Genomic DNA, 25,784 nt, shown 5'->3' on the forward strand with positions numbered 1-25,784 from the left:
TGAAAACACTAACATTATTAAGAGTGATAACGGTAGAACAAAATCAAGACACCAGCTCCCCGATGGATTGTGACTGTGGGGTTGATGCATATTTTCGTACAAGGGTAGATGGCTTTTGGAGAGGTACAGACGTATTTGGTGGAGACGCAGCTATGTCCTGCAAATGGCCAAGAGTGTTCTGTAAAGGAGTGGGTGGACACTGCAGAGGGTCAGCTGGTTTTACTGGAGGGACAGGTATGTTTGGTAGAGGTCAACTCTCTTTGTCCGAAAGGCAGATGTACCCTAAGGAGGAACATGTGATACCTATGAAGAGCAGGTGCACCTACTATTGATATTTCTGATAAAGGGACAGAGTGCAAGTGGGAAAATAAATTCCTGTTCACAACTTGAGAGATAGGAATGTTTGCCTTTTTTGTCACCAAACAATATTTTTTAGTAAAAAAAGGAAATTTGGAATGACACCATACAATGATGAACAGTAAGTTCAAGGATAATTTCCTTTGAAAGTCATTCTTCAGATGAAGTAACTTGGCGCTAAAGGCTGTTTGAAAAGCTCAATAGTCACTTTTTTTTCCCCCTAAACCAGCAGCAAAAAGTTGTGCCTGCACTGAAGCATCACTTTGCATTTGCAACCTTCTGGAAAAACACATTAAAACATTTGTAATAAAAACCGAAAGAACTGTGGATGCTGTAAATCAGAAACAAAAACAGAAATTGCTGGAAAAGCTCAGCATGTCTGGCAGCATCTGTGGATAGAAATCAAGAATTAACGCTTCAGATCAGAAAGGTCATGGAAGGGTCTCTTTACCTGAAATGCTAACTCTTAATATCTCTCCATCGATGCTGCCAGACCTGCTGAGCTTTTCCAGCAAGTTCTGTTTTTGTTAAATCATTTGTAGATTGTGAAGGAAGTAAAGATTCAATGGCTGTGGCCAATGACTCTTTATTCAAAGACTTTAAGAATAAAGAATAAATATTAAAAAGAATTAAGAGCAAGAACTTCCACATTAGCAAGTTAGGTGGAATTTTGTGCACAGATACCTTTCGACAACAACAGCAGGACCTGAAGGACTTTGAATTCTTCTCACTGCAGCTCAATGAATCCACTGACATGATGATCACAGCCCAGCTGATTGTTTTTGTGTGCTTGGTTTTGAAGGATATAACAACAAAGAGTATGCTCATGTCCTTTTGTCTCTTAAGGAGAGAACAAAAAGTGAAGACATACACAGTGAATTCAAATGGTACGTGTTTGAGAAAAACATGCCAATCAGTTGGATTTCATCACAACTGATGGTGTACCTGCCATACTTGCTGCTAATGCATAGCCTTGTAGCATTTTGCAGAATGATCCTGTTTTCTTCCCTTTTGTTAATTACCACTACATAATCCAACAGTCAGCATTAACAAATAAAGTTACTGACTTTTTCCATGCAATGAAAGTTGTTAAGATTATAAACACCACAATTTGAGCAAGAGCCCTTCAACACCATTTGTTTAAATCCTGAGTCAACAAACTCAATGCTGACTACTTATCTCTCCATGCTTCAGGCTCACTGCCTTTATTCCTGGTGAAGGGCTTTTGCCCGAAATGTCGATTTCGCTGCTCATTGGATGCTGCCTGAACTGCTGTGCTCTTCCAGCACCACTAATCCAGTATTTGGTTTTCAGCATCTGCAGTCATTGTTTTTACCCTGCTGTGAGGTGGCTAGGTTGAAGGAAGGTCCTGCAAAGATTTTTCGATCTGATGCCTTATTTTAGATTTAGGTTTAGTCCAACAAAGGAGCAGACCTTTCTTTTGGGTGGACAGCTGATTGTCCTGTGGAGTGATAATGTCTCCTCTGGAGGGGCAAGTTTGTAGTTTTGAGGAGCGGTTGTGTCTTATGGATAGGTGGAGAGGAAGCTTAGTCCTGCTGAATATATACCCTAGAGGGGGAAGGTTAACCTGTGCAGGGGGAATGGAGGGGTGAAGAGCAGGAGGATGGAGTTGTGTAGTGGGTGCAAGGCAGTGTGTTTGGTGTCTTTGGCATCTGTTCCCTGTAAAGTACAGGTGTGTGTGTGTTGGGGGCGGGGGGGGGGGGGGGGGGGTGGAGGGTGGTGGTGGAGGAGGTGGTCAATGAAATTATTACTTTTTATGGCTCACTTGAAGGCAAAAAACATGACTGAGTTGTTACATGAATAGTTTGCCTCATAACTAAAAGCAGATACAGATGCTACCCAAGTCATGATGACAAAGGAGGAAGCTTAATCACTAGAAAGGTTTAAAATTGGTAAGGAGGAGACATTGGATAGGCTGTTGGTACCTAAAGTTGATAAAGCATCCAAGAATTTCGAGAGAAGTGACTAATGACAATTGCAGAGGCACTGGGACTAATCTTTCAATCTTCCCTAGATTTAGAATTGGTGTTGGATGATTTGGGAATTGCAAAAGCATGTTCAAAAAATATTGTAAATGTCAGCCCAGTTGGTTTAACTTTGTTAGTGGGAAAACTTTATAGAAATAATTATTTGCATAGAACTGAAAGCCACAAGGCAAAATCTGGATAGATCCAGAAGAGTCAGCATGGATCTGTTGAGTGAACCCAAGTTCTCAGAGGCGTGGGCCAATACTCTGAGAATTTGGGTTCATATCTGGAATTTAAATTTATTTGATAAAATCTTCAATCAAAGTAACGTCAATAATAATGACCATGAAACCATCAGTGAGTTTTGTAAAGCTCACCTACCCACTTGCTTCATTACTGAGCTTTAGGGGTGGAAATCTGCCATATTATCAGGCTCTGTGACTTAGCCAGCCTTCAGTTCAAAGGCAGTTTGGAAAAGACAGTAATGTACACATCTCATGAAAGAATGACCTTCCAATTGGACACACTGTAACTAAACTCACTCATTTCCACCTCTATAACAATGCCCAACTTTGCCCCACTGTTATTTCATGCCATCATCATCTTTTCAGCTTAATGATTTTAATGTGCTTCTGGCTGAATTCCTGGATTCTGCCCACCATAAACTTTAGGTCATCCAAAATTCTGCAATCCAAGTTTTAACTTACAGTAGTTCCCATTCACCTATTAGTCCTATGATCACTATGTTTGCTCCAATCTAACAACACCTTAACTTTAAAATTCTCATCATTATTTTTAAAACCCTCCTCTGGCCTCACTACTCCTTACCTCTGTTATTTTCTCCAGCCCCACAACCCTTCAAGATATCCAAACTCCTTAAATTCTGGCCTCTGCTATCTAGATTTTATTTGCTCCACATTTTTGCCTTCAAAAAACGAGGACTCAAGCTCTCAATTTTATCCTGAATTTCTTTGTGTTTCTATATCTGCTTTTCCATTTAGGAAACACCTTTAAAACCTAGCTATTTGACCAAGCTTTAGACCACTGACTGAACATGTTTGATTGTGACGTTTTGTGTCAAACATACAGTATAGAATATACATATGCAGCATTGTTGTTGTGATTGTTATTGTGAAGTGTATTTTTCCAAAGTTTATGGTTCAGCTTTCCCTATCTCTGATAGCTTGAAAGCACTGAGAGCCATGCTTTGTCAATGAATAACACTCTGTTGACTATCTTCATATTTTAATATCTATAATAGATCAGTGTCTAAAATGATGGGCAGCTGGAGCAGAGCAATATGGATTGAGAAAGAGAACATTGGATTTACTATTCCTCTGTAGTTAATGGACGTTATGAGCTGCCTGGTGTCCCCAGCAGACTGCATCCTGAGCCCTCCAGCTCAATCAACACCAGCCTGTTACATTAGTCTTTTCAAAGGAAATGGAATGTCTTTCTGTCTATTGATTTATGCATTTCAGCTTCTTGATGTACACCATCCAGTAGGTATCTGAGATTTGACAGCTGATTGAGCTGTTTATGTGTAAAATTCTTCTGTAGCAATGGCATATTGGAACTTCTACAGTGTTCTAACACCATGTAGCTGTAAACTTGGAAAATAATTCCCCCAACAAAACTTCTGACATTGGATATTACTTATCCTGGTGCATTTTAATAAGCACTTATACTTCCCTTAATGGGTGTTGAGGATTCATTTGTTTTAGTTGATGGTAAAATCCCTGAGAGAGATGTGCCTCAACATTTATTATTTCACCATCATTGACATGGATTACTAAGACTTCTGTTTAATAAGCAGATTGAAATAACACTCAGTCAAGTAAATTTCAGCTTTACTATTATGACGCGCCTGTCATCCTAAGAGGATGACAACATTTTTTAATGCATGTTGACAGGCAAATAAAATGCTATACTGCATTGCTCCCATATGACATAACAAGATTCACTTGAGAGACCAAGATAGGATCCCTCCAGCGCAGGAAGAGGCTACATGGTCCTTTGAGTCAACACCAACCCTCCAAAGAGCATCCCACCCAGACCCAGCCCTCTATCCCACAGCTAAACCAAGTAGCATGCACATCCCTGGACACTATGGGACAACTTTTAGTATGATCAGTCCACCTAACCTGGACTGTGGGAGATAACCAGAGCACCTAGAGGAAACCCACTCAGACGTAGGGAGAACATGCAAACGCCATGCAGTTATTCAAGGCTGGAATCAAACCTAGATTCCTGGCACTTTGAAGCAACAGTGCTAGCAACTGTTATAGACAACATATAGTCAAATTAGGGAATAGGTGCATCCTCACAGTTGAAAAGTGTGGTGTTGGAAAAGCGCAGCAGGTCAGTCAGCATCCGAGGAGCAGGAAAATCGACGTTTTGGGCACAAGCCCTTCTTTCCTGAAGAAGGGCTTATGCTCGAAACGTTGATTTTCCTGGTCCTCGGATGTTGACTGACCTGCTGCGTTTTTCCAGCACCACACTTTTCAACTCTGGTCTCCAGCATCTGCAGTCCTCACTTTCTCCTAGCATCCTCACAGTTAGTTAGTGCAAAGAAAGCAAAAGGTTATCACTTCATTTACCTTTCACAATAAATGGATCTGAATAAGACTCAAATTAGGACCTGGCAAAAGTGACAACTGCAGATGCTGGAAACCAAAGTCTAGATTAGGTCAGGCAGCATCCGAGGAGCAGGAAAATCGACATTTTGGGCAAAAGCCCTTCATCAGGAATAGAGGCAGAGTGCTGACCTGCTGTGCTTTTCCAGCACCACTATGGTCTAGACTCTGGTTTCCAGCATCTGCAGTCCTTGTTTTTACCTAGTTGATTTTAACCCTACTGTGAATCCTCTTGCCAGGATGCCTGCCTTGAAGAAGTTTCCCTCCTCTCCCTATGATCTCTCCACTCTGCAGACACCCTGCCTCTATTCCTGATTAAGGTCTTTTGCCCGAAACGTTGATTTTCCTGCTCCTTGGATGCTGCCTGATCTGCTGTGCTTTTCCAGCACCACTCTAATCTAGACTCAAATTAGGACCAACCCGACCATTACAGAACTGTCAGATGGACATTTGGTGTAAATTGGTTCAGAAAATCAACCAGAATCACCATGACAACAGGTTGTATGGAACAATTAGATCACTCAACCGTACTCAGGACCCTTTATTTGCATGAGTGAATGAGCTGAAAGTTTAAAATGAAAACATTGCAGAAAAGGAATTAAACTTTTTAATTGCTTGCAACAGATTTTTCAAAGAAGTATTTCTCAAGTCTGGCAGCATTAAAAGTAGTATGAAATCTGTTACCAACAGTTATTTCATACTGTTGGATTTGTTTGTAGAGTGGGAAAAATATCTTCATGTTTTAATATCTATAATAGGTCGGCTGCTAAAATGATGGAAAGTTGGAGCAAAGGAATATGGATGGAGAAAGAGAACATTGAGTTCATTATTCCATTGTATTTAATGCATATCAGGAGATGCCTGTTGTCCCAGCAGACTCCATCCTGAGTACCCTCCAGCTCAATCAATGCCAGCTTGTTACTATAGTCGTTTCAAAGGTTTATAAATGATTTAGCTGCTGCTTTTTTATTTATTATCACCAATATGCAAAAAATTAATATTTCTCCTCAATTCTTACCACTTTTCCATTCCCCATTTTCTCTGTTTCTTATAAATATTACTTCTTCAAATTTTTTTCTCATTTTCTGCATGGTTTTTACTCCCTTCCATAGCTTCGTCATTTTATTTTGTTTTCTTCTCACAAATATTCATTTCTTCAACCTTCTTCTCTCACCTTTCAACTTTCTATTTTCCCAATTCTTTCCTGCTTTGCCAATCCAGTTACTTAGTACCATTTCTTCTCTTTACCTTTCCCTTAGCTCAAATAAAAACAAATACTGGGAATACTCGGCAGGTCAGACATCTGTGAAGTGAGAGTTAGTGTGCAAGGTTAGATCTCATGGAATACAGAGAGAACTCGCCATTTGGATACAGAACCAACTTAAAGGTAGAAGACAGAGGGTGGCGGTTTTCAGACTGGAGGCTGTGATGACTGGAGTGCCACAAGGATCGGGACTGGGTCCACTACTTTTTGTCATTTACATAAATGATTTGGATGTGAGCATAAAAGGTCCAGTTAGTAAGTTTGCTGATGACACCAAAATTGGAGGTGTAGTGGACAGCGAAGAAGGTCACCTCAGATTAAAATGGGATCTTGATCAGTTGCGCCAATGGGCTGAGAAGTGGTAGATGGAGTTTAGTTTAGATAAATGTGAGGTGCTGTATTTTGGGAAAGCAAATCTTAGCACTTAATGGTAAGGTCCTAGGGAGTGTTGCTGAACAAAGACCTTGGAGTGCAGGTTCATAGCTCCTGAAAGTGGAGTTGCAGGTAAAAAGTATAGTGTAGAAGGCATTTGGTATGCTTTCCTTTATTGGTCAGAGTATTGAGTCCAGGAGTTGGGAGGTCAGTTTGAGGCTGTACAGGGTATTGGTTAGGCCACTACTGGAATATTGCGTGCAATTCTGGTTTCCTTCTTATTGGAAAGATTTTGTGAAACTTGAAAGGGTTCAGAAAAGATTTACAAGGATGTTGCCAGGGTTGGAGGCTTTGAGCTATAGGCTGAATAGGCTAGGGCTGTTTTCCCTGGAGCATTGGAGACTGAGGGGTGACCTTGTAGAGGTTTATAAAATTATGAGGGGCATGGATAGGATAAATAGAAGAAGTCTTTTCCCTGGGGTAGGGGAGGGAGGAGTCCAGAACTAGAGGGCATAGGTTTAGGGTGAGGGGGGGGGAAGAGATAAAAGTGCCCTGAGGGGCAACGTTTTCACTCAGAAGGTGGTACGTGTATGGAATGAGCTGCCACAGGAAGTGGTGGTGGCTGGTACAGTTACAGCATTGAAAAAGATATATGAAAATGAAGGGTTTGAAGGGATATGGGCCAGGTACGGGCAGGTGGAACTAGATTGGTTTGGGATATCTAGTCAGAATGGACGAGTTGGACCGAAGGGTCTGTTTCCATGCTGTATATCTCTATGACTCTATATCAGTGTACTCCGATCTGGCATCTAAGTACATAAGTGATAGTACAGGCTTAAATCACACTTAAAGCAGCAAAATTCCCCTCATTCTCTCCTGTTATCACCTATATTCCTTCAAAACAAAGCTGAAGCAGAGGACTATGGAAATGGAAATCTTGCACCATTGTAGAAAGGAATAATGGTAACTCCAGAATAGTCAGTCTAACCTCAGTGTGAAAGCTTTCAGAAAGGAGAATCATGAGCAAGACTAGGAATCACTTAGACAAATGTAGATAAATTAATGAAAACCAATGTGGATTTGTTAAAGGCAAATCATGTTTAACTAACACACTGAGGTGATTAGTGAGGAAACTCAAACTTAATGAGCATAACACAATTGACGAGTTGTAAATGATCATCTGAAAGGTTTTTGATAAAGTGCCATAGAGCAGGCTTGCCAAAACTAAAGGAATAAAAGGGACAGTGGTTGCATGACAGAGTCAGCTATAAGATGGGAAACAAAATGATGGTGGAAGTTTGTTTTTAGAACTGGGAGAAGATATACTCTAAAAGTCGATTCTAAGATCACTAATTTCCTTGATTATGAATTCACATCTGTCGACTTGAATGTGCAAAACTCAAATTCAAAACATTTTTGTTAGTTTTCATCTGCTAGTGCCTGTTAGTTTTCTTTTAAAAGAACATATGGTATTTACATTATTCTTGCTAATATGCTTTGCTTCTTTAAGTTTAGTTTTGCTTTGTTTTATTTATAAAGAAATGTGGCTGACTTGTTCCTTAGGAGAAAGTGAGGATTGCAAATGCTGGAGATCAGAATCTAAGAGTGTAGTGCTGGAAAAGCACAGCAGGTCAGGTAGCATCCGAGGAGCAGGAGAATCGATGTTTCGGCATAAGCCCTTCATCAAGAATGAGGCTTGTGGGCCAGGGCAATGGGATAAACATGTGGTTGGGGGGAGGTGGGGTTGGGGTTGGGGGGAAGGTAGCTGAGAACGCAATAGGTGGATGAAGGTGAGGGAGAAGGTGATAGGTCGGGGGGGGAGTGATGGAGATGTTCGGAGGGGTCCTGAGTCGGAGGCTTGGGACGAGGATAATGTAGGGAGAGGGGAAGTGAGGAAGCTGTTGAAATCTACATTTATCCTGTGTGGTTGCAGGGTTCCAAGGTGGAATAAGAGGCATGCTTCCTCGAGGAGTCGGGTGGTAATGGTTTGGCGATGGGAGAGGGAGTTGAAGTTTTCAGCCACAGGGTGGTGGGGTTGGTGGGTGCAGGTGTCCCAGAGATGTTCTCTGAAGCGATCCACAAAATGATGTCCTGTCTTTCCAATGCAGAGGAGACCACACCAGGTGCAACGGATGTAGTAGATAACATTGGTAGAGGTACAGGTACATAACTACAGGTAAAGTTGCTGATAGGGATAGGGAGGGAAATATATCTTTGGTGGTGGGGGATTGGGGTAGGGAGGGAAATATATCTTTTCCTCCCTGCCCCTATCAGCACCCCACCAGTAAAGATATATTTCCCTCCCACCCCTGTCAGCATTCCAGAGAGACCATTCCCTCTGCGACTCCCTTGTCAGGTCCACGCCCCCTACCAGCCCACACCTCACTCCTGGTACCTTTCCCTGCCACCGCAGGAAGTCCAAACCCTGTGCCCACACCACTCCCCTCCACTCTGTCCAAGGTCCTAAGGCATTCTTCCACATCCATCAAAAATTCACCTGCACCTCTACCAATGTCATCTACTGCATCTGTTGCACCTGACACTTGGAAGAAGAATGCCTCGTATTCCACCTTGGGACCCTGCAACCACATAAGATCGATGTGGATTTCAACAGCTTCCTCATTTCTCCTCTCCCCACATTATCCAAGTCCCAAACCTCCAACTTGGCATCATCCTCTGGACCTGTCCATCACTCCCCCATCTGACCTATCACCTTCTCCCTCACCTTCATCCACTTATTGCTTTCTCAGCTACCTTTCCTCCAAACCCAACCCCACCCCTCTCCCATTTTTCCCTCAGCCCCAGCCTATAAGCCCCATTCCTGATGAAGGGATTATGCCCAAAACATTGATTCTCCTCCTCGGATGCTGCCTTCCTGACTTGTTCCTAATATTGATTCTTATACAGACTGAGACCTATATAATTGGTTATAGTCAAACTTGATTAAAGTTAAATTTGTTGCAACCAGTCAATGAGTAGAGAATAGGGAAGGAAACAATGCACCTCTCCAATCTCGATCATAATTAAAGATGAATAACAAAACAGTTGTAAAAGGGGTGCAGGAACAGAAGGAGGTGCAGAACTCAGTGAAATTTCAGGCAAGTTGAAAAAGTAGTTAATAAATCATATTGGACACTGGACTTTATAAATAGAGGTATGGAGTGCAAAAGCAAGGGCATTGAGATGAGCCTGTACAAAAATTGGTTTGACTTTAATGAGAACATTGGCCCAGATTTTCCCAGATAACTGATTAATCATTATCACAGTGTCGATGGGAGTTGAGTTTGGGGACTTTGCAGATTCCTCATTTTTGTAAACTCTGGAGGAGTTGCTGGAAATTGAATTTTCTGTTGGGCACTTTTTCTACACGCATAAACCTCCAAAAGTCTTATTTTAATTTGGTTCCAAATGTTGTTCCAATAAAATTAAGTAAATAATTACTCAGGCAAAGTTAGACTATTAAATATGTGGTTTAATTCCTGAGTAAATATTTAACTGACCCCATATTTGCCCCCAACACACACACACACACACACACACACACCCCTACTAACTACACCTTCCCAAACCACTTGTACCCTACACCTTGACCTGACATACCTCTCTCTTTTTCCCCATTACTTGTCTAACCTGCTTTGGTCCAGATGCACTCCTCTCTTCCCAAACGTCGATTTTCCTGCTCTTCGGATGCTGCCTGACCTGCTGTGCTTTTCCAGCACCACTCTAATCTTGACTCTCGAGTCACATATAGTTCAGACCAGGTAAAGGTAGCTGTTTCCTTCCCTGAAGGATATTGGTGAACCAGGTGGGTTTTTCTGACAATCACTAATGGTTTCATAGTCATCATCACACTCTTAGTTTCAGATTTTTATTGAATTCAGATTTTATCATCTGCCATGGCAGGATTAGAATCCAGGTCTCAGACATTACCTGGGTCTCTGGGTGAACAAACTAACAGCAATACCACTAGGCCACAGCTTCTCCTAATCTGTACCTGAAATCCCTTCACTCCTTTCTTTTGCTCTGGATCCTAACTTCCTGCACTCCCCAGCAGACAGTTAACCACAACACCCCTGCCCTTTCCAGGGTCAAACCGATCAACCCCTCCTTTAGCACACAGGATCACCACCCTTCCCCCACTGCGGACACTACATGAAGGAATTACATGAAAAGGAGGGTTTCCGGGAAATGGCAGAAGACAGATAACCATTCAACTCTGCAGATAACCATGACAGGAACTATGGGCAGAATAGCCTTCCACTGTTTTGTAATTTTTTGTAATAGTATGAGTCCGAGTCAGGCTGATTACTGATATCATATTCTGCTGTATCTGACTCACATTGCCCTTAACTTACAAAACTGGGGCTTTTCCAGTTTTCATTGAAACTCTGATTTGTAACCATTCAGTAGCGGATGATAAAAGGAAAATATGTTCAATATATGCAATGTCCAAGTGTTTCCAACCAGTAGCATTACTTTGATTTTATAAACCTCTATTAGGTCAGCCCTCAGCCTCCAATGCTCCAGAGCAAATAGCCACTTCCTATTCAGCCTTTCTCTCTAACTCAAACCCTCCAACCCAGGCAACGTTCTTCAAAATCTTTTCTGAACACTTTCAATTTTAAAAATATCTTTCCTATTTCTGGTAGACCAGAATTGAATGCAGTATCCAAAAGTAGCCTAACCAATGTCCTGTATGGCCGCAACATGACCTCCCAACTCTTATACTCGATGCACTGACCAATAATGGCAAGCATACCAAACACCTTCTTCACACCCTGTCTACCTGTGTACTCTAATTTCAAGGAACTATGAACCTGCATTCCAAGGTCTCTGTTCAGTAACACTTGCCAGGATCTTGCGTATTCGACAGTCTAGACTTCCCATTTGTGTTTTTATCATGTGTGGGAACATTAGGATGCATGAATTTCAAATCTGTGATGAGTTTTGTGAAAGACTAGCTCCAAAATGGCTTTTATATTTATTTTTTGCAATAGACAGATTTTTGAATGTTGTTTCAAAAGCAAAATTAATGTTTCTATTTATATAATTTACAAAGTAACAAAGGAGAATATCAAGTAGGAAATAGTAAAGTTTTGCAGAACAATTGTCCCACAAAGAGAAAATCAATAAAAGGAGTTTTAAGTATACTGTCGAAAGTGCAAATTGAAGATGAGAATTTTAGAGTATAAAAACTTAATTGTGGAACAGTCAGTTTCAGATAGTGGTGTCAATGTAGTGAGGGAAAAGGGGAAAATAAATAATCTATAATCTTTCAATTTGAGGATATTGACAGGGAGGAAAATTCCTAATTTAAATTCGAAACCTAGAAGTATAGAAAGTGGAGCAAGAGTAAGCAGTTTGGCCCTTCAAGCCTGCCTGCTCATTGAATATGATCAAAATTGATCATCAAACTCAGTACTATGTTTATGCTTTCACCCCATGCTTTGATCCCTTTTGACTCAATCCAATATCAATTTCCTTGTTGAAAATATTCAATGTTTTGGCCTCAAGAAATGAAAACTGGGAATAACTTGCACAGAACAAATTGTCCTGGGTCTTTCACCTTTCCAAATTTTCATTGAGCTTGTCACCATAACGACCATAAACAAAAGTACAAATAAAGTACATTTGCAATTCTGCATTATAATAAACCTTAGAATCATGTCAGAACAGAAGTAGCCTTTTGGCCCATAGAATCTGTACTATCAAAAATATAGTACTACCTACACTAGTGCCACTTTCCTCCACTAGGCCGATAGCCTTGAATGTTGTTGATACTATATGTGCTCATGCAAATACTTTCAAAAGGTTGTGCAGTTTCCCACACCAGCTACCCTCTTAAGCAGTGCATTCCAGACCTCCACTACTCCCTGGGTGAAAAAGGTTTTCCTCAAATCTCCTCTGAAGCTCCTGCCATTCACAAAAAAATTATACATTGTTATTGACGCTTCAACTAAGATGAACAGCTACATCTGTTCACCCTGTCCATTATAATTTCATAATCTTCTATCAGTTCCCTTCTGAACCTTCTCAGCTCAGAGAAAACAACCTGAGTAATCCAGCCTCTCTTCATTGCTGAAATGCTCTATCCCAGGCAACCATCCCAGTAATTATTCTTTGCAATCCCTCCAGTGCAATCACATCCTACCTATAGTTTGGTGACCACAACTGTACACAATACTCCAGCTGTGGCCTCCGCTCCAACATAAACTCAACTCTGCACCACAACTGACAAGGGTAAACATCCCTTATGCTTTCACAACCACGCTATTAACCTGTCCAGTCACTGTGCGAGATCTGTGGACAAGCACCCAAGATCCCACTGTTCCTTTGAGCTTCCTAGCATCTTGTTATACATTGTTCCTTCTTCCAAAATGCATCACCTCACATTTATTAGGTTTATATTCCAAATCACACTCCTCTACCCATCTAACTAATTTGTTTATATCCTCCTGTATCCTAACTCATTCCTTGTCAACCACCAAGCCAATCTTTGTGTCATCTGCAAATTTATTCATTGTCTCTCAATATGCTCATCTACAGGATGTAATTTACAAATATCACAAACAATAATGTAATCAGCACTGATCCCTGTGATGCAACATTGCACACTGGGCTCCAGTCATCCAAGCACCTTTTACCACACACTCTGCCTTCTTTGATTCAGTTGATTTTGGATTCGATTTGTCAAGTTCGTTTTTTATCAGTTTCCCAAATGGGACCTTGTCAAAGACATTGCTGAAATCTGTATCAACTACATAACTGCCTGACCCTCATCCAAATACTTGGTCACCTCCTCAAAAATTCTATTGGATTTGTTAAGGATGACAAAACCATGCTGACTATCCCGGATTAATCTTTGCCTCTCGAAATGGAGATTAATTTTCTCGCTCACTATTTTCTCCAATATTTTGCCTATCTCTGATCTTAGACTCACTGGTCTATAATTCCTGGTTTACTTCTACCACTCTTCTTGCAAAGTGGCAGCACATCAACTGTCCTCCAGTCCTCTGGCACCTCCCCTGCGACCAGAGATGCTTTGAAAATTTGGGTCAGGGCCCCTGTAATTTCCTCCCTCACCTCCCATAGCAGCCTGAGATACAAACCATTTGGACCTAGGAATTTGTCCAATTTTAACACCTCCCCACCTCCAAACCCTCCAGTACCTTTTGCTTATGTGCTTAAGAACCTCACAGTCCATCTCCTCAAATTTAGTACTTGCATCCTTCTTTTCAGGAATACAGACGGATGTGAAAAATTCACTTAACAATCTATCAATGTCCTCTGGCTTTATGTACAGCTTGCCTGCTTGGTCTATAATAGGCCCCAACTTTCCCTGTTTATTTGCTTCCTCTTGATAGAGTTGGCGAATGTCTTGGGTTCTCCCTAACCTTGCCTGCCAAAATTTTCTTATGCCTCCTCTTTGCTGTCCTGCTTACTTGAGATCCCTTACATTTCTATACCTCTTGAGAGCCTCCATTGTATTGTTTCCTTTGTTCCTGTTATACATTGTTTTTCTCTCTTGCTCCCTGATCCAATAAAGCTAAGAAGTTTGAAATTCTCTTGAACCGTGCAAAAATAATGAAAATACCTCTTGAAAATCTTCTTCGACATGAAAGCTATCTATGGATCTGTTCAACTGTCAATCATCTATTCCTTGCCTGCGTTTTGCAATGTCAATAGAGTTACATCCATGACAGTAGATACACTTAGTGTCAGATGCAGCTAACACAATATGTTAATGAGGGCACTAGATGGCACAAAGGGAACATCCACTGGAATTATGCAGAGTGGACAGATAAAACCATTAGTCAATACTGATTTATTGCTAGCAGTACTGTTTGGAATTAAATGGCCCAGTCAATTATAGGGCAGTCTTGGGATTCACAAAAATAATTGATTCAAAAGCTTGACCAAATTACAATTGCGCCTTGAGAGGTTGAACATGGTTCAATGGGCAAATTATTGGTTTCTGATTTTAAAATTGCCAGAAGAGTGACAATAAATTGAATGAGACCTTAGTGATCAGAGGTTAATATCTTTTAGTGATATTTGTTTACAAATTTTAAGAATAAATGAGTTTTGATCTCTTTGAAAATGCCATAAACTTGTTTGTAAGAATGCACATATGCTCAAGTCCAGCCAAATATCAGTGGGGAAAGAATCACACCAAACACCTTTCTTTACCTATGCGCCTATTTTCATATCTGATGAAACATTACTGAAGCAAGTTTAAGATAGATCGGTAAAACTTTTGGCGTATAATTAGACATATTTGGCAGAAAACATATATTAATCGGACTTCAGGATCTTTCAATATAATGTCTTGTTCCTCTTGTGATGAAATCTTCTTGATATATCCATTCCTTTTATACAGAACAAGCCAGCATCCTTTGTGAAATGTAACATTTGGTGCATCTTCATCTTTAAGACATTTTAGATGGCAACAAGTCAATTCAATAGGAGTGCGGCTTATTGCAAGATTTCTAATTTATTGGTCAGGACAATAAAGGGTTCACTGAACAGAGTTCAAAGGAGATAGATAAGAGCTGAAGATCAATAGATATTGACAGGAGAGAGATAGAGACTCCATCTGAAGAGAACAGTGGTTAGTTGTACTGCTGGTGAGGTGGCTAAATAACAAAGGATTCTATGATAGAGCATACACATTCACTGGGGATCTAAGAACAGCCTATTAGATATTTCCTGTCAAATAAATTCAGGAAGACTTTCAAGAGACCAGTGGGCAGCTAAATATTGGGGTCAGGAGTCAGCAGGTGCCTTGGTGAGCTCAGAAAGTGGGAAGGTATCTGGCTTTCGGGGATTGAGGGAGAATGTTGGTGAAATATAAGCCTGCAAGCATTAATACTTTCGGCAGCTGAGAGGATAGAAACTTTGAAAATGGGAGCAGGAAAAGGACTTTCAGCCCTTCACGTTTTCTCTGCCATTCATTATGATGATGAACGACTATCCAACTTAGCCGGTCCCTGACTTTTCTCTCCCATTTCCTTTGATCCCTTTGGCCCCAAGAGCTACATCCAACTCAATTGCTTTCTGGGATGGTGAATTCCACAGGCTTACCACTCTCTGGATCAATAAATTTCCTCTCATCTAAGTTGTAAATGGTTTATCCTGTATACTTGGACTGCAACCCTTGGTTCTGAAACCCTGTCATGAGAGTGGTACTGGGAAGGCACAGCAGGTCAGGCAGCAGCTGAGGAGCAGGAGGATCAACGTTTCGGGAATAATTCTGGTCTTCTTCCTATCAGAAGGATGTTGTGAAATTTGAAAGGGTTCAGAAGAGATTTACAAGGATGTTGCCAGGGTTGGAGGATTTGAGCTATAGGGAGAGGCTGAAAAGTCTAGGGCTGTTTTTCCTGAGGTGTCGGTGGCTAAGGGGTGATCTTATAGAGGTTTATAAAATCATGAGAGGCATGGATAGGATAAACAGACAAAGTCTCTTCCCTGGCGTGGGGGAGTCCAGACTAGAGGGCATAGGTTTAGGGTGAGAAGGAAAAGATATAAAAGAGACCTGAGAGGCAACTTCTTCATGCAGAGGGTGGTACGTGTATGGAATGAGCTGCCAGAGGAAGTGGTGGAGGCTGGTACAATTGCAACATTTACAAGGCATCTGGATGGGTATATGAATAGGAAGCGTTTGGAGGGATATGGACCAGGTGCTGGCAGATGAGACTAGATTGGTTTGGGATATCTGGTCGGCATGAATGAATTGGACTGAAGGGTCTGTTTCCGTGCTGTACATCTCCATGATTCTATGATACTATGACAGTTTCATTAGCATCTCAAAGCTGTCACAACATTACCATAGGCTCAAGTGTTATGTATTTTTTGAACATTTTGGGAGAATGGTTATGGGGTATGGTGAAGGGCTTTGGAGGTTGGTGGATTGGCATAACTGGGTTGAGGAAACAGGGTGGAGCATTGCAGCATGGCTGGGTAAGGGAGGTGAGAAGGACGCATGGAGGCATGGAGGGGTATGAGGCATAGCAAACAGGGCAAGATGGACAGTGGGTGAGACTTTAGGATCCTTATAAGCAGTCACTGGCCTGGGCTGATATCTCAATGACCTCCCTCCTCGAAGCCAGAAGCTTTGATTTTGAAACACATCCCAGAACTTGGTGGCCATGGAAGGAGGCTGATTATCAAACTGTTAATCCTTCCTCTATATCTATGACATGTGCAAGGGCTAGGGAATTTCTTGGTCAGCAAGAATCATTTGGTAGTGACAACACAACAGCTTCCTTTTGCTAAAAAAAACTGTCCACAGAAGCTATTGTTGCAGATTGTATTTACAACAAGAATCTTCCTCATTCTGGGTGACTGCTAGAAAGAGATTTAAATCATGCACAGAAGTAGGAATAAAAATTGGGAAGGGCAAATAGGATTAGGAAAGGGAAAGCTACAGGAGGAATTACTTTTATACCAGTTCTGTAATTCTCTGACTTTAATAAAATTCAGAAGAACCTTTTACTTGTAAAGTAAATTTTTCAAGACCAGATAGGTGACTTATTTATGAGCAATTATCGATTATCATACAATTAAAAAAAATTGATCCTAAATGCATAAGTTCCCAATATTATAGCTTCTTTAGTGGGAAACTTATGGGAATGGTAACTCAAGGTCAACTCCAGTTACAACTCTGTTGTAATTATTTTTGCATTTATTGATGAGGATTGTTGCAGAGCATCCTGGGGAGGAGTACAATATCTCTTGTGGCTTGTGTACAGGCTGACATTTGCTGTCAATTTTCTCTGTATAAATTGATGAGCGTCGATAACATTATTCTCCACATAAAGTCTGTGTCATTGTATAAAGCACCTGGGGGAGTGCCAGATGGGGAACAGGAGGCTACTCCTGACCTAGCAGCGAGGTGGCTTCCAGCGATCCAGTGTGGCAGTCTAGTCTTGTTGGTCCATCGTTCCTTGGTCGGCATTTGCCGAGCCCCGGGGCCGTTACCTGAACTGTGATTACCTATGTCTTTATTTTACTTTCTCTTTAATGTATGACTCCTGTGGTGTGGTGACTAATGAAAATTTCCACTGTATTTTTCATGTAAAGTACACCTGTCAATAAATGTTCTATTGTATTCTAACCAGCAGTGTATGGTGAGGAAGAGCTATCTGTGAGCAGTGAATCTATAATTTCCTGGATTATTTCTTCTGCTCTATCACTAACTTGCTTTAAAAAAAACTTCTTCATGAGTTTCATGAAGTTGCTCCATTTCTACAATTTAAACTGTTCCTGTTTCCTGCGTCTGTGGTAGTCCCTCTCTTGAATTCTTCCCCATTTTTATATTGCATTGAAGTCAATCAGGAAAGATGTAACATCGGCTATTCTTTCACAGTCATCTATTTGAACTATTGTGTAAAGTCCAGATTAAGACAACTGACTCTGGGAGCTTACAGTATCAATGGGATCATTGCTGTTCTACAGCTGGGATAATTTTTAAAATCTTTCTGGTATTTGCAATGCTTCCTTTGAGCCCAGAAAATCAGCTGCAGAGACACCATGAGGGCAAAGACAGCAACTAAAAAGAAAAGAGAGGACGCTATTGGTACATGTATATCTTGTCTGCATGAAACTGGCTTTCAATTATTGCACTACAAATGAATAGTTTTGTGTTTTACCTGGAAGAGTTTGGGTCATAATGGTGAAGCTAATCCAGGTTCCCATCTGCACAAATGAGATGAAATGAATGAACATAAATCCTAAAGTTGATTTACAACCACCAATACTTCTTAATCTTTTCCTTAGATACCAGCACACAATGTTCCTTGCAAAAAGAATACAGTATTCAGCGATGGATTATACCCACACACCTGCCTCTAAAGCATTTGCTTGCTAATATTTTGGCAATGCATTTGTTGCTTACACTATGTTTTTCATATTTGTTCACCTTAAATAGTGAAACTGCTTTTTAATACCTAGAAACTAGTATTCAAAACTGGTGGGAGGAAAGATGGGACTTTAAGGCAATAGGAGTTATCTGGGGCCAATATTTCTGCCCTGTCACTTTTTATGTTCTATTAATTTTGAATGATAATTTGAAAGAAAAATTTTCTATTAATATATTTAATCATCTTTAATGTTGTGAAGGTGTGTGGTTTTGGCATAATTTTCTTTTTAAAATTTCAGACGTAGCTGTCAGCTAAATGATTTGATACAGCAAAATAACAAAATCTTTCATTACCTCATATGTGTAGTTGGGGCAGGAGACCAGTTTGAAAAGCCACGTGAAGGGATTATATGTGGGCTTTACAAAATGAGACCTTGTGCCTGAAAGAAAAGAAAATACCAATGTTATATTAAATAGCTTGCATATTAAAAGAATGCATTTCCAATTTGAAAGCACTTCACCACAAATGAATCCCCCACGTTTTTGACTTGTAGTCACCATTGGATTCTAAAAACATGGCAATATATCTACAGTAAGACCTCATGAACAGACATGGATAGGCCAGGATATTCCGAGGAGTTGCAATCACAGTCAAATTGCCACTCCGCTCCTTTTTTTGTTCTCTTAGGATTAAACTTCTCAGCTCTAGCCAGTAATTCTAATCCCAGCTCCTTCAGACATGTGGAGCCTGGCTGAAACTAAATGGTTCCTTTATAATGCAGAAGAGTCAGGGGAAGTCAAACCATGCCAGCTTTGTGCAGATGATGTACCCTGTTTTGAGATCTAAGCGCCTAAAGGCACAGCTGACAATTTGACAGCTACAGTGAAATACTAAGCGTGTTTGGTTAGAATGGCGTTAGCTATGGGATAAGAGTGCAAAGGGTCAAGTGTGCCATGTAAGTGATATTGTGCTTCGAGTAGGTCAGAGTTGAGAAGGGAGGGGTGACAAGTAGCTGGTGGGTTTATTCATCCAGCAGGGGAGGGATGTCTGTTCCAGCAATGGAGGACAATGTGGGTGAGTCTAATGGGAGTTGCAGGGGATGGGGGAGTCAGTCGTTGCCTGCGTTAGCAACAAGCATGTGATTGTCATCAGTGGGGGAAAGGGATGTTGGGGTCAGCAGGTAAGGAATGTCTTTGAGATTGGAGGGGGGCATTGGTGTGTGTGCTGTAAGATCCCTAGGGTTCACGTTGGCAAATGAGGTGGAGTGGAGAGTGGGTTTCAGGTCCTGGCAGTTCAAACAGGTGGTGATAGGGCGGGTGTGAGGTCCCGGGGTGATGGGTGGAACCGTGTTGTGTTGTGGGGGTCTGTTTGGAAGTGGGATGGGGAGATGTCAAGGCTTCAGGTGGTATTGGGAAATGAATAGTTTTGAGGAGATTGTGGGAGGTGGTGAGTTGGACATTCAAATTTTCATCATCTAATGTTTTCCAGGTAAATATTAACTTATCAGAAGCAGACTCCTCCATCTGCTTCATAGATTCAGTTGGAGGATTCCAGATGCAGCTGAACTGCCAGTCAAAAACTTCAATTTCTCGTGGAATTCTGACAAAGTTGACTGCTTCTGGGATTCTGCATGGTCGCGACAGACAACTTCAATCTGCATTGTTCCAATGACTGTCAGTCCAAACTGCTTTAATCATATTGATTGAAGAAATTGTTGAGGACTTCTACAGGACTGCTGTTCTTCAAAATAAGATATGTATAATATGAAGGGAGATGGGACCTCAGTTCAATGCAAAATGTGAAACACAAAAGTTTTGGCAGGGCAGGCTCTCACAGTACTACACTGAAGTGTCAGCCTTCATTATGTGCTCAAACGTTTGAAGTCAGGCTTCAACCTAAACCTTCTGGCCCAGTGGTCAGTGCTATTCGAACTGTCACCGAACCAGGACTGGCAAGTGTGCATGCCTTATCTTAAAAGTGAAGATCATTTGTAAATCTCTCCATTCCAAACAGAGAATGTTTCAGATTTTGCTAAATGAATGAAAAATCAAAATTTGTTGCAATTGTTAAATGAATAGAAGCTAATATTTTATTACAGCAGACAGTAAATAACAATTGAATGAAAATTGCACTGACCTGTTTTATGCACCTGAACTAAGGCAACATTTGAAAAATAATTCCCAGCTCCACAGACCTAAAGGGAAAGATGCAATTGCTATTTGGTTTGAATAACTGATCCACTAGCAACTAATACCATGAAACATTAAGCAGAATTAAGCATTTTATGGATAGAAAAGGTTCAATTGGGTTGTGCAATGAATTGAGAGGGCTGAGAGCTGATAAATAGCTTTGCTTGACATTTCTGGGATACATTTCTATGAGTTATGGTCCATTTCAAAGGCAGGGATATTTATCATTCATTATCGTTGGCGTTGGCCATACCTTCTTCTTTAAAACCGAATAATAGGTTTAAGTCACTGTCCAAGCTGAGACTTTATGCATTCTGCATCATAAAAAAATGCTTTGTTTGAAACAAATGAATGATCGAGATGATATTTTTGACTCACCCACTTAGCGATGTCTCCTGGACCATAAGCCGAGAGAATGTTCATTTGTTTTTCAACATGGCGTACATATCAAAGCCATACAAATGGATCATTTGGTGGCACAGATCACAATTTAATTTAAAACTAACTTCCATTTTTAATGCAAAAACTAACTTCCATTTTTAACGCTGATTTTTTACAGCGATAGAGAAATCATTGTCATAACATTTAACTCTCTGCTGAAGTAATCTTGTAAAATTCATTTACTGAGATTCACAATGTTTACATGGCAGGCAGGAAGACTAAAAAAGAAACAATGACTGGTTAATGCAGAGTGAGGGCCAAAAGATCTGCCACAAATCTAGCTTTGAAGTGAGAACCAGGTCATTCTCTTTTAGATTTTAGATTAGATTACTTACAGTGTGGAAACAGGCCCTTTGGCCCAACAAGTCCACACCGCCCCGCCGAAGCGTAACCCACCCATACCCCTACATCTACATTTACCCCTTACCTAACACTATGGGCAATTTAGCACGGCCAATTCACCTGGCCTGCACATCTTTGGACTGTGGGAGGAAACCGGAGCACCTGGAGGAAACCCACGCAGACACGGGGAGAACGTGCAAACTCCACACAGTCAGTCGCCTGAGGCGGGAATTGAACCCGGGTCTCAGGCGCTGTGAGGCAGCAGTGCTAACCACTGTGCCACCGTGCCACTCTTAATCTATAGCTCAGATCAGAAGAGAGATCAAACACACACTCTGACTTTTACTGTGAAAAACAGTATTTTTGTACCTGTTGTGTTATAATAATCACACACAGTAGCCCATGTGCCCTCCCCTTTTCTCTATACAACCAACTTGTGAAACACCTGATCAATGATGGACACTCCTATGTACAGCCATAGGTTTTCATGCTGCCTAATAGTCATTGCAATCTCTAGGCTTTGGGATCTTTCTATGTTGCATTCCAAAGTTACTGGGTATTCTCCTTTGGTCATATCCCTGATTTGATTAACTCAAAGGATTGCTTGAATTCTCTTGTTTACTGTATTCCGCTTGCTATCTTTATCAAATTCTATCATTTCTCTTATATAAAAAAGTTAGTCACGGTATTAATTTTATTATAAAGTTTTATAATTATGTTGAAACATATCTCTGTGATTATTTGAAAAATCTTTGACTAGAACCTGTTGCTTAAAATTGTAAATAATTTCAAGGAAATAGCTAATTGGTGTGATACAAATTTAGCTGCTGTTTTTATGGCTGAACACATCCTTTCCTTAATGAGACAGGAATTCATTACTTGCTGTAGTTTAGTGATCCTTCAAAGTTTTTTACAAGTCACAATTCCATAATTTCATCTGTGTTCATTAAAAATCTTTGAACTGTTCATCATTGAATATTTCCTTATCAAGTCTGTCTTATTCCTTGTAATCTTGCTGTTTAGATAATGCTTCCTTTTGCCTTGGAATACCCCTTCTCAAAGACACTATTTGATTAGATCAGATTCCCTACAGTGTGGAAACAGGCCCTTCGGCCCAACCTGTCCACACCGACCCTCCGAAGAGTAACCCACCGAGACCCATTTCCCTCTGACTAATTGACCTCACACTATGGGGCAATTTGGCATTGCCAATTCACCTGGCCTGCTCATCTTTGGACTGTGGGAGGAACCCGGAGCACCCAGAGAAAACCCACGCAGACACAGGCAGGATGTGCAAATTCCACACAAGCAGTCACCCGAGGCTGGAATTGAATGTGGGACCCTGGTGCTGTGAGGCAGCAGTGCTAACCACTGAGCCACTGATTGTTTCAGTTAATTGCTGAAACAGGCTTTTTGAATCAGTTGGTCAACCATTTTGTGTCTCTTTAAAGCAGGCATTGCTAACAGAGGCAGTCCACAGAAGATTCACTCAGGTGATACCAGATATTGAAGAGGAGTTGAGTAGATTTGTCCGGTTTTCATTAGAATGTAGAAGAATATAGACGTAACCTTACTGAAATATAAAATCTTCTTTGGAGATTTGACAGAATATATCTGAAAATGGATGGCACAATGGCTTTGTGGTTAGTGCTGCTGCCTCACTGTGCCAGGGACCTGGATTCGATTCTAGCCTCGGGTGACTATCTGCATGGAGTTTGCACGTTCTCCCCGTGTCTGCGGGGGTTTCCTCCAGGTGCTCCAATTTCCTCCCACAGTCCAAAGATGTACAGGTTAGGTGAATTGCCATGCTAAGTTGCCCATAGTGTTCGGACATGTGTAGGCTAGGTACATTAGACGGGGGAAATGTAGAGTAGTCGGATAGGGGAATGGATTTGGTTGGGATATTCTTCGGGGAGGGGGTGGGGGGCGGGGGTGTCGTTGGTGTGGACTTGTTGGGACAAATGGCCTGTTTCCACACTGTAGGGATTCTATGATTCTATTCTAAGACTCTAAGAAAAGGTTGTTTCCCCTCTCGAGAGTCTAGAACCAGGGTGTAAAATCTCAGAATAAGGGCATTTAGGGATGAAGTGGAATTTCTTCTGAGGGTAATAAAACTGTGCAATACTTTACTACAGATTTGGGCGGCACAGTGACACAGTGGTTAGCACTGCTGCCTCACACCGCCAGAGACCCGGGTTCAATTCTGCCTCAGACGACTGACTGCATGGAGTTTGCATATTCTCCCGTGTCTGCGTGGGTTTCCTCTGGGTGCTCTGGTTTCCTCCCACAGTCCAAAAATGTGCAGGTTAGGTGAATTGGCCATGCTAAGTTGCCAGTAGTGTTAGGTGTAGGGGTCTGGGTGGGTGCCTTTGGCAGGTCGGTGTGGACTTGTTGGGCCGAAGGGCCTGTTTCCACACTGCTATTAATCTAATTACTGTTGAGACTCGAGCAACCTATTCTTGCTCCTAATGTGTGCGTTTGCACAGTCAGTATTTTGCATGAAGCCAGAAATAAAATTCAATTTCAATCTACCAATGTTGTTTTCTTCTTTGCATCAGGACAGTTTTTCCAGACAAGGAAGCAGCAAACTTTTTATTGAGGTATTCAGTTATTCCACAGACATTGTGTTATTATTTATTACGTGTTAGATAGTTCTTTCACTATCTGCTTTTATTTGTGTTACTGATTGAACAACAATTTTAAATTTAAGAAGAGTTTGACCATTTTTTTCTTTTGTCATTTGGAAGTATTTTCTTCATATTGAATCTAAAAGAATTTTCTGGTGGAAAAGAATTGTTATGGCCTTACATTAATAATCTGTGAGGGGCATATTGATCTATAACTTGATGACCTGCCCAACCCAGATAACTTCACAGGAATAGCCACTCTGGAAGGGTTGGCTTCCTCTTTCATTCACTCTGTCCTGTGATATTAGAGATTCTATTCAAGTAGCAATGTGTCAGAAACCGGATGAGTCATCATCAGAGCAAAATTGTCAGCTTCCCTCCAGAGTGACTGAATTGGAACTTCATTGCAAATGGGCTCCAGATCCCAGGAACCCATTATAGCAGTGAATCAAATATCTTCAAACCTGAAAGTGGAAATGCTTTTTAAATTACATTAAGCCCTGGTTGATTTTTTAAGTTAAAGTGAAATTTATCACATAAACTAAGTTTCAATGCACCACTCTGATTAAAATTCAGGGCAAAAGCTTTCCATCTCAAAAGTGTTTTATTAAACTTAATATTCTGCAAATAATTATCTGTGTAATGAATTGAAATTGGGGTGTAGGATCTTGGCAACGAATGTATGAATGCATTTGTACACAAACCTTTGCTCAGTATTTTAATAAAGATGTTAACCATCAAAGTCTGACTTAAAATATCAGACAAGGGAAGTTTAGCTTACTAAATTAATGCAGTTATAAGTTACAGCAGTAAAATACAAAATTCTTCTCATTCTTTCTGAACTATACTTTCCTCCTCCCTTTAGTGTTCCTTGTACCATGTCTCATTCCTCAGTTCAGAGGGGCAATGTGATATTACTGTAGTGTCACTCAGTGGGAAATGCACAAGTATAACCAAGAGAGATTGGCAGGTCAGAGCTTTTATGATTCCATTTCATCTCTGATTGGCAGCTCCCTGGACTCAGTACCTATGTATGGAAAGTTCAATTATTAAAGTAACCAGGGCACACTTTCATTAACCATAATAACATATCAATTACGACAAAGTGACTTTCTAATTTCTTTCATCCCTATTCAATGATACGTGGATTTTGTGCACTTCAAGGTAAAAAATGCTTTTCCTGAGGAATTGAAAAAAATCTTAATTCTGGAGTTCAATCACTCTCAGATCAGGCATATTTTAGTTAGGTTTTTTTTCACTTGAGGAAGATTGTGTTCTCATTCACCCTTCATGATTAGGGTCTAAAATGTTTCTGTCTTAGTTAATATTATGAAGTAGGATAATGAAAATATGCTTTTAAAAGTATTTTGTTGTTAACGTAGGGATAGCCTGTTCTACTCACTCACATCCTGAACATTACACAATATTTGCAGTAAATGGGGGCCTGATACTTCACATTGTATTACGTTTTGAAACTAAGGGCCACTTCGATCTATTTTAATTAATTTTAAAGTTCAAGGTGTAAAAGTATTGAATGTCAGCTGAAAGTGTATTGACAGTCCCTTTTTGAAATGGGGCAGAGTGTATAATGGACTGAAATATAAAACAGACTGAAATGTAAAATGGATTGAAATGTAAAATAGATTGATATGGAAAATACGGTGCTAATTAGCTTTGATCTCTGTGGTGTTTTTGCCATCGACCAAT

At 40.7% G+C, this 25,784-nt stretch overlaps 1 protein-coding gene across 4 annotated transcripts in view; it reads right to left on the bottom strand.

The window, feature by feature from the left end:
• LOC140490231 (trans-2,3-enoyl-CoA reductase-like) overlaps positions 1–25,784 on the bottom strand; it is a 175,493-nt gene that overhangs the window by 23,371 nt on the left and 126,338 nt on the right. For 2 of the 4 annotated variants that reach the window (XM_072589091.1, XM_072589089.1), the window contains 4 exons: positions 20,615–20,672; positions 18,832–18,917; positions 18,269–18,314; positions 17,284–18,189 (listed from right to left, as the gene is read on the bottom strand). In XM_072589091.1, the coding sequence (XP_072445192.1) occupies positions 18,041–18,189; positions 18,269–18,314; positions 18,832–18,917; positions 20,615–20,672 (339 nt within the window). In that variant the 3' untranslated portion in view covers positions 17,284–18,040. Of the gene's footprint in view, positions 1–17,283; positions 18,190–18,268; positions 18,315–18,831; positions 18,918–20,614; positions 20,673–25,784 lie in introns of those variants that run through there. The other 2 variants (XM_072589090.1, XM_072589092.1) reach the window with 2 other exon arrangements.

Source organism: Chiloscyllium punctatum, chromosome 2 (genome assembly GCF_047496795.1).
Source record: "Chiloscyllium punctatum isolate Juve2018m chromosome 2, sChiPun1.3, whole genome shotgun sequence".
NCBI classification, from domain to species: Eukaryota; Metazoa; Chordata; class Chondrichthyes; order Orectolobiformes; family Hemiscylliidae; genus Chiloscyllium; species Chiloscyllium punctatum.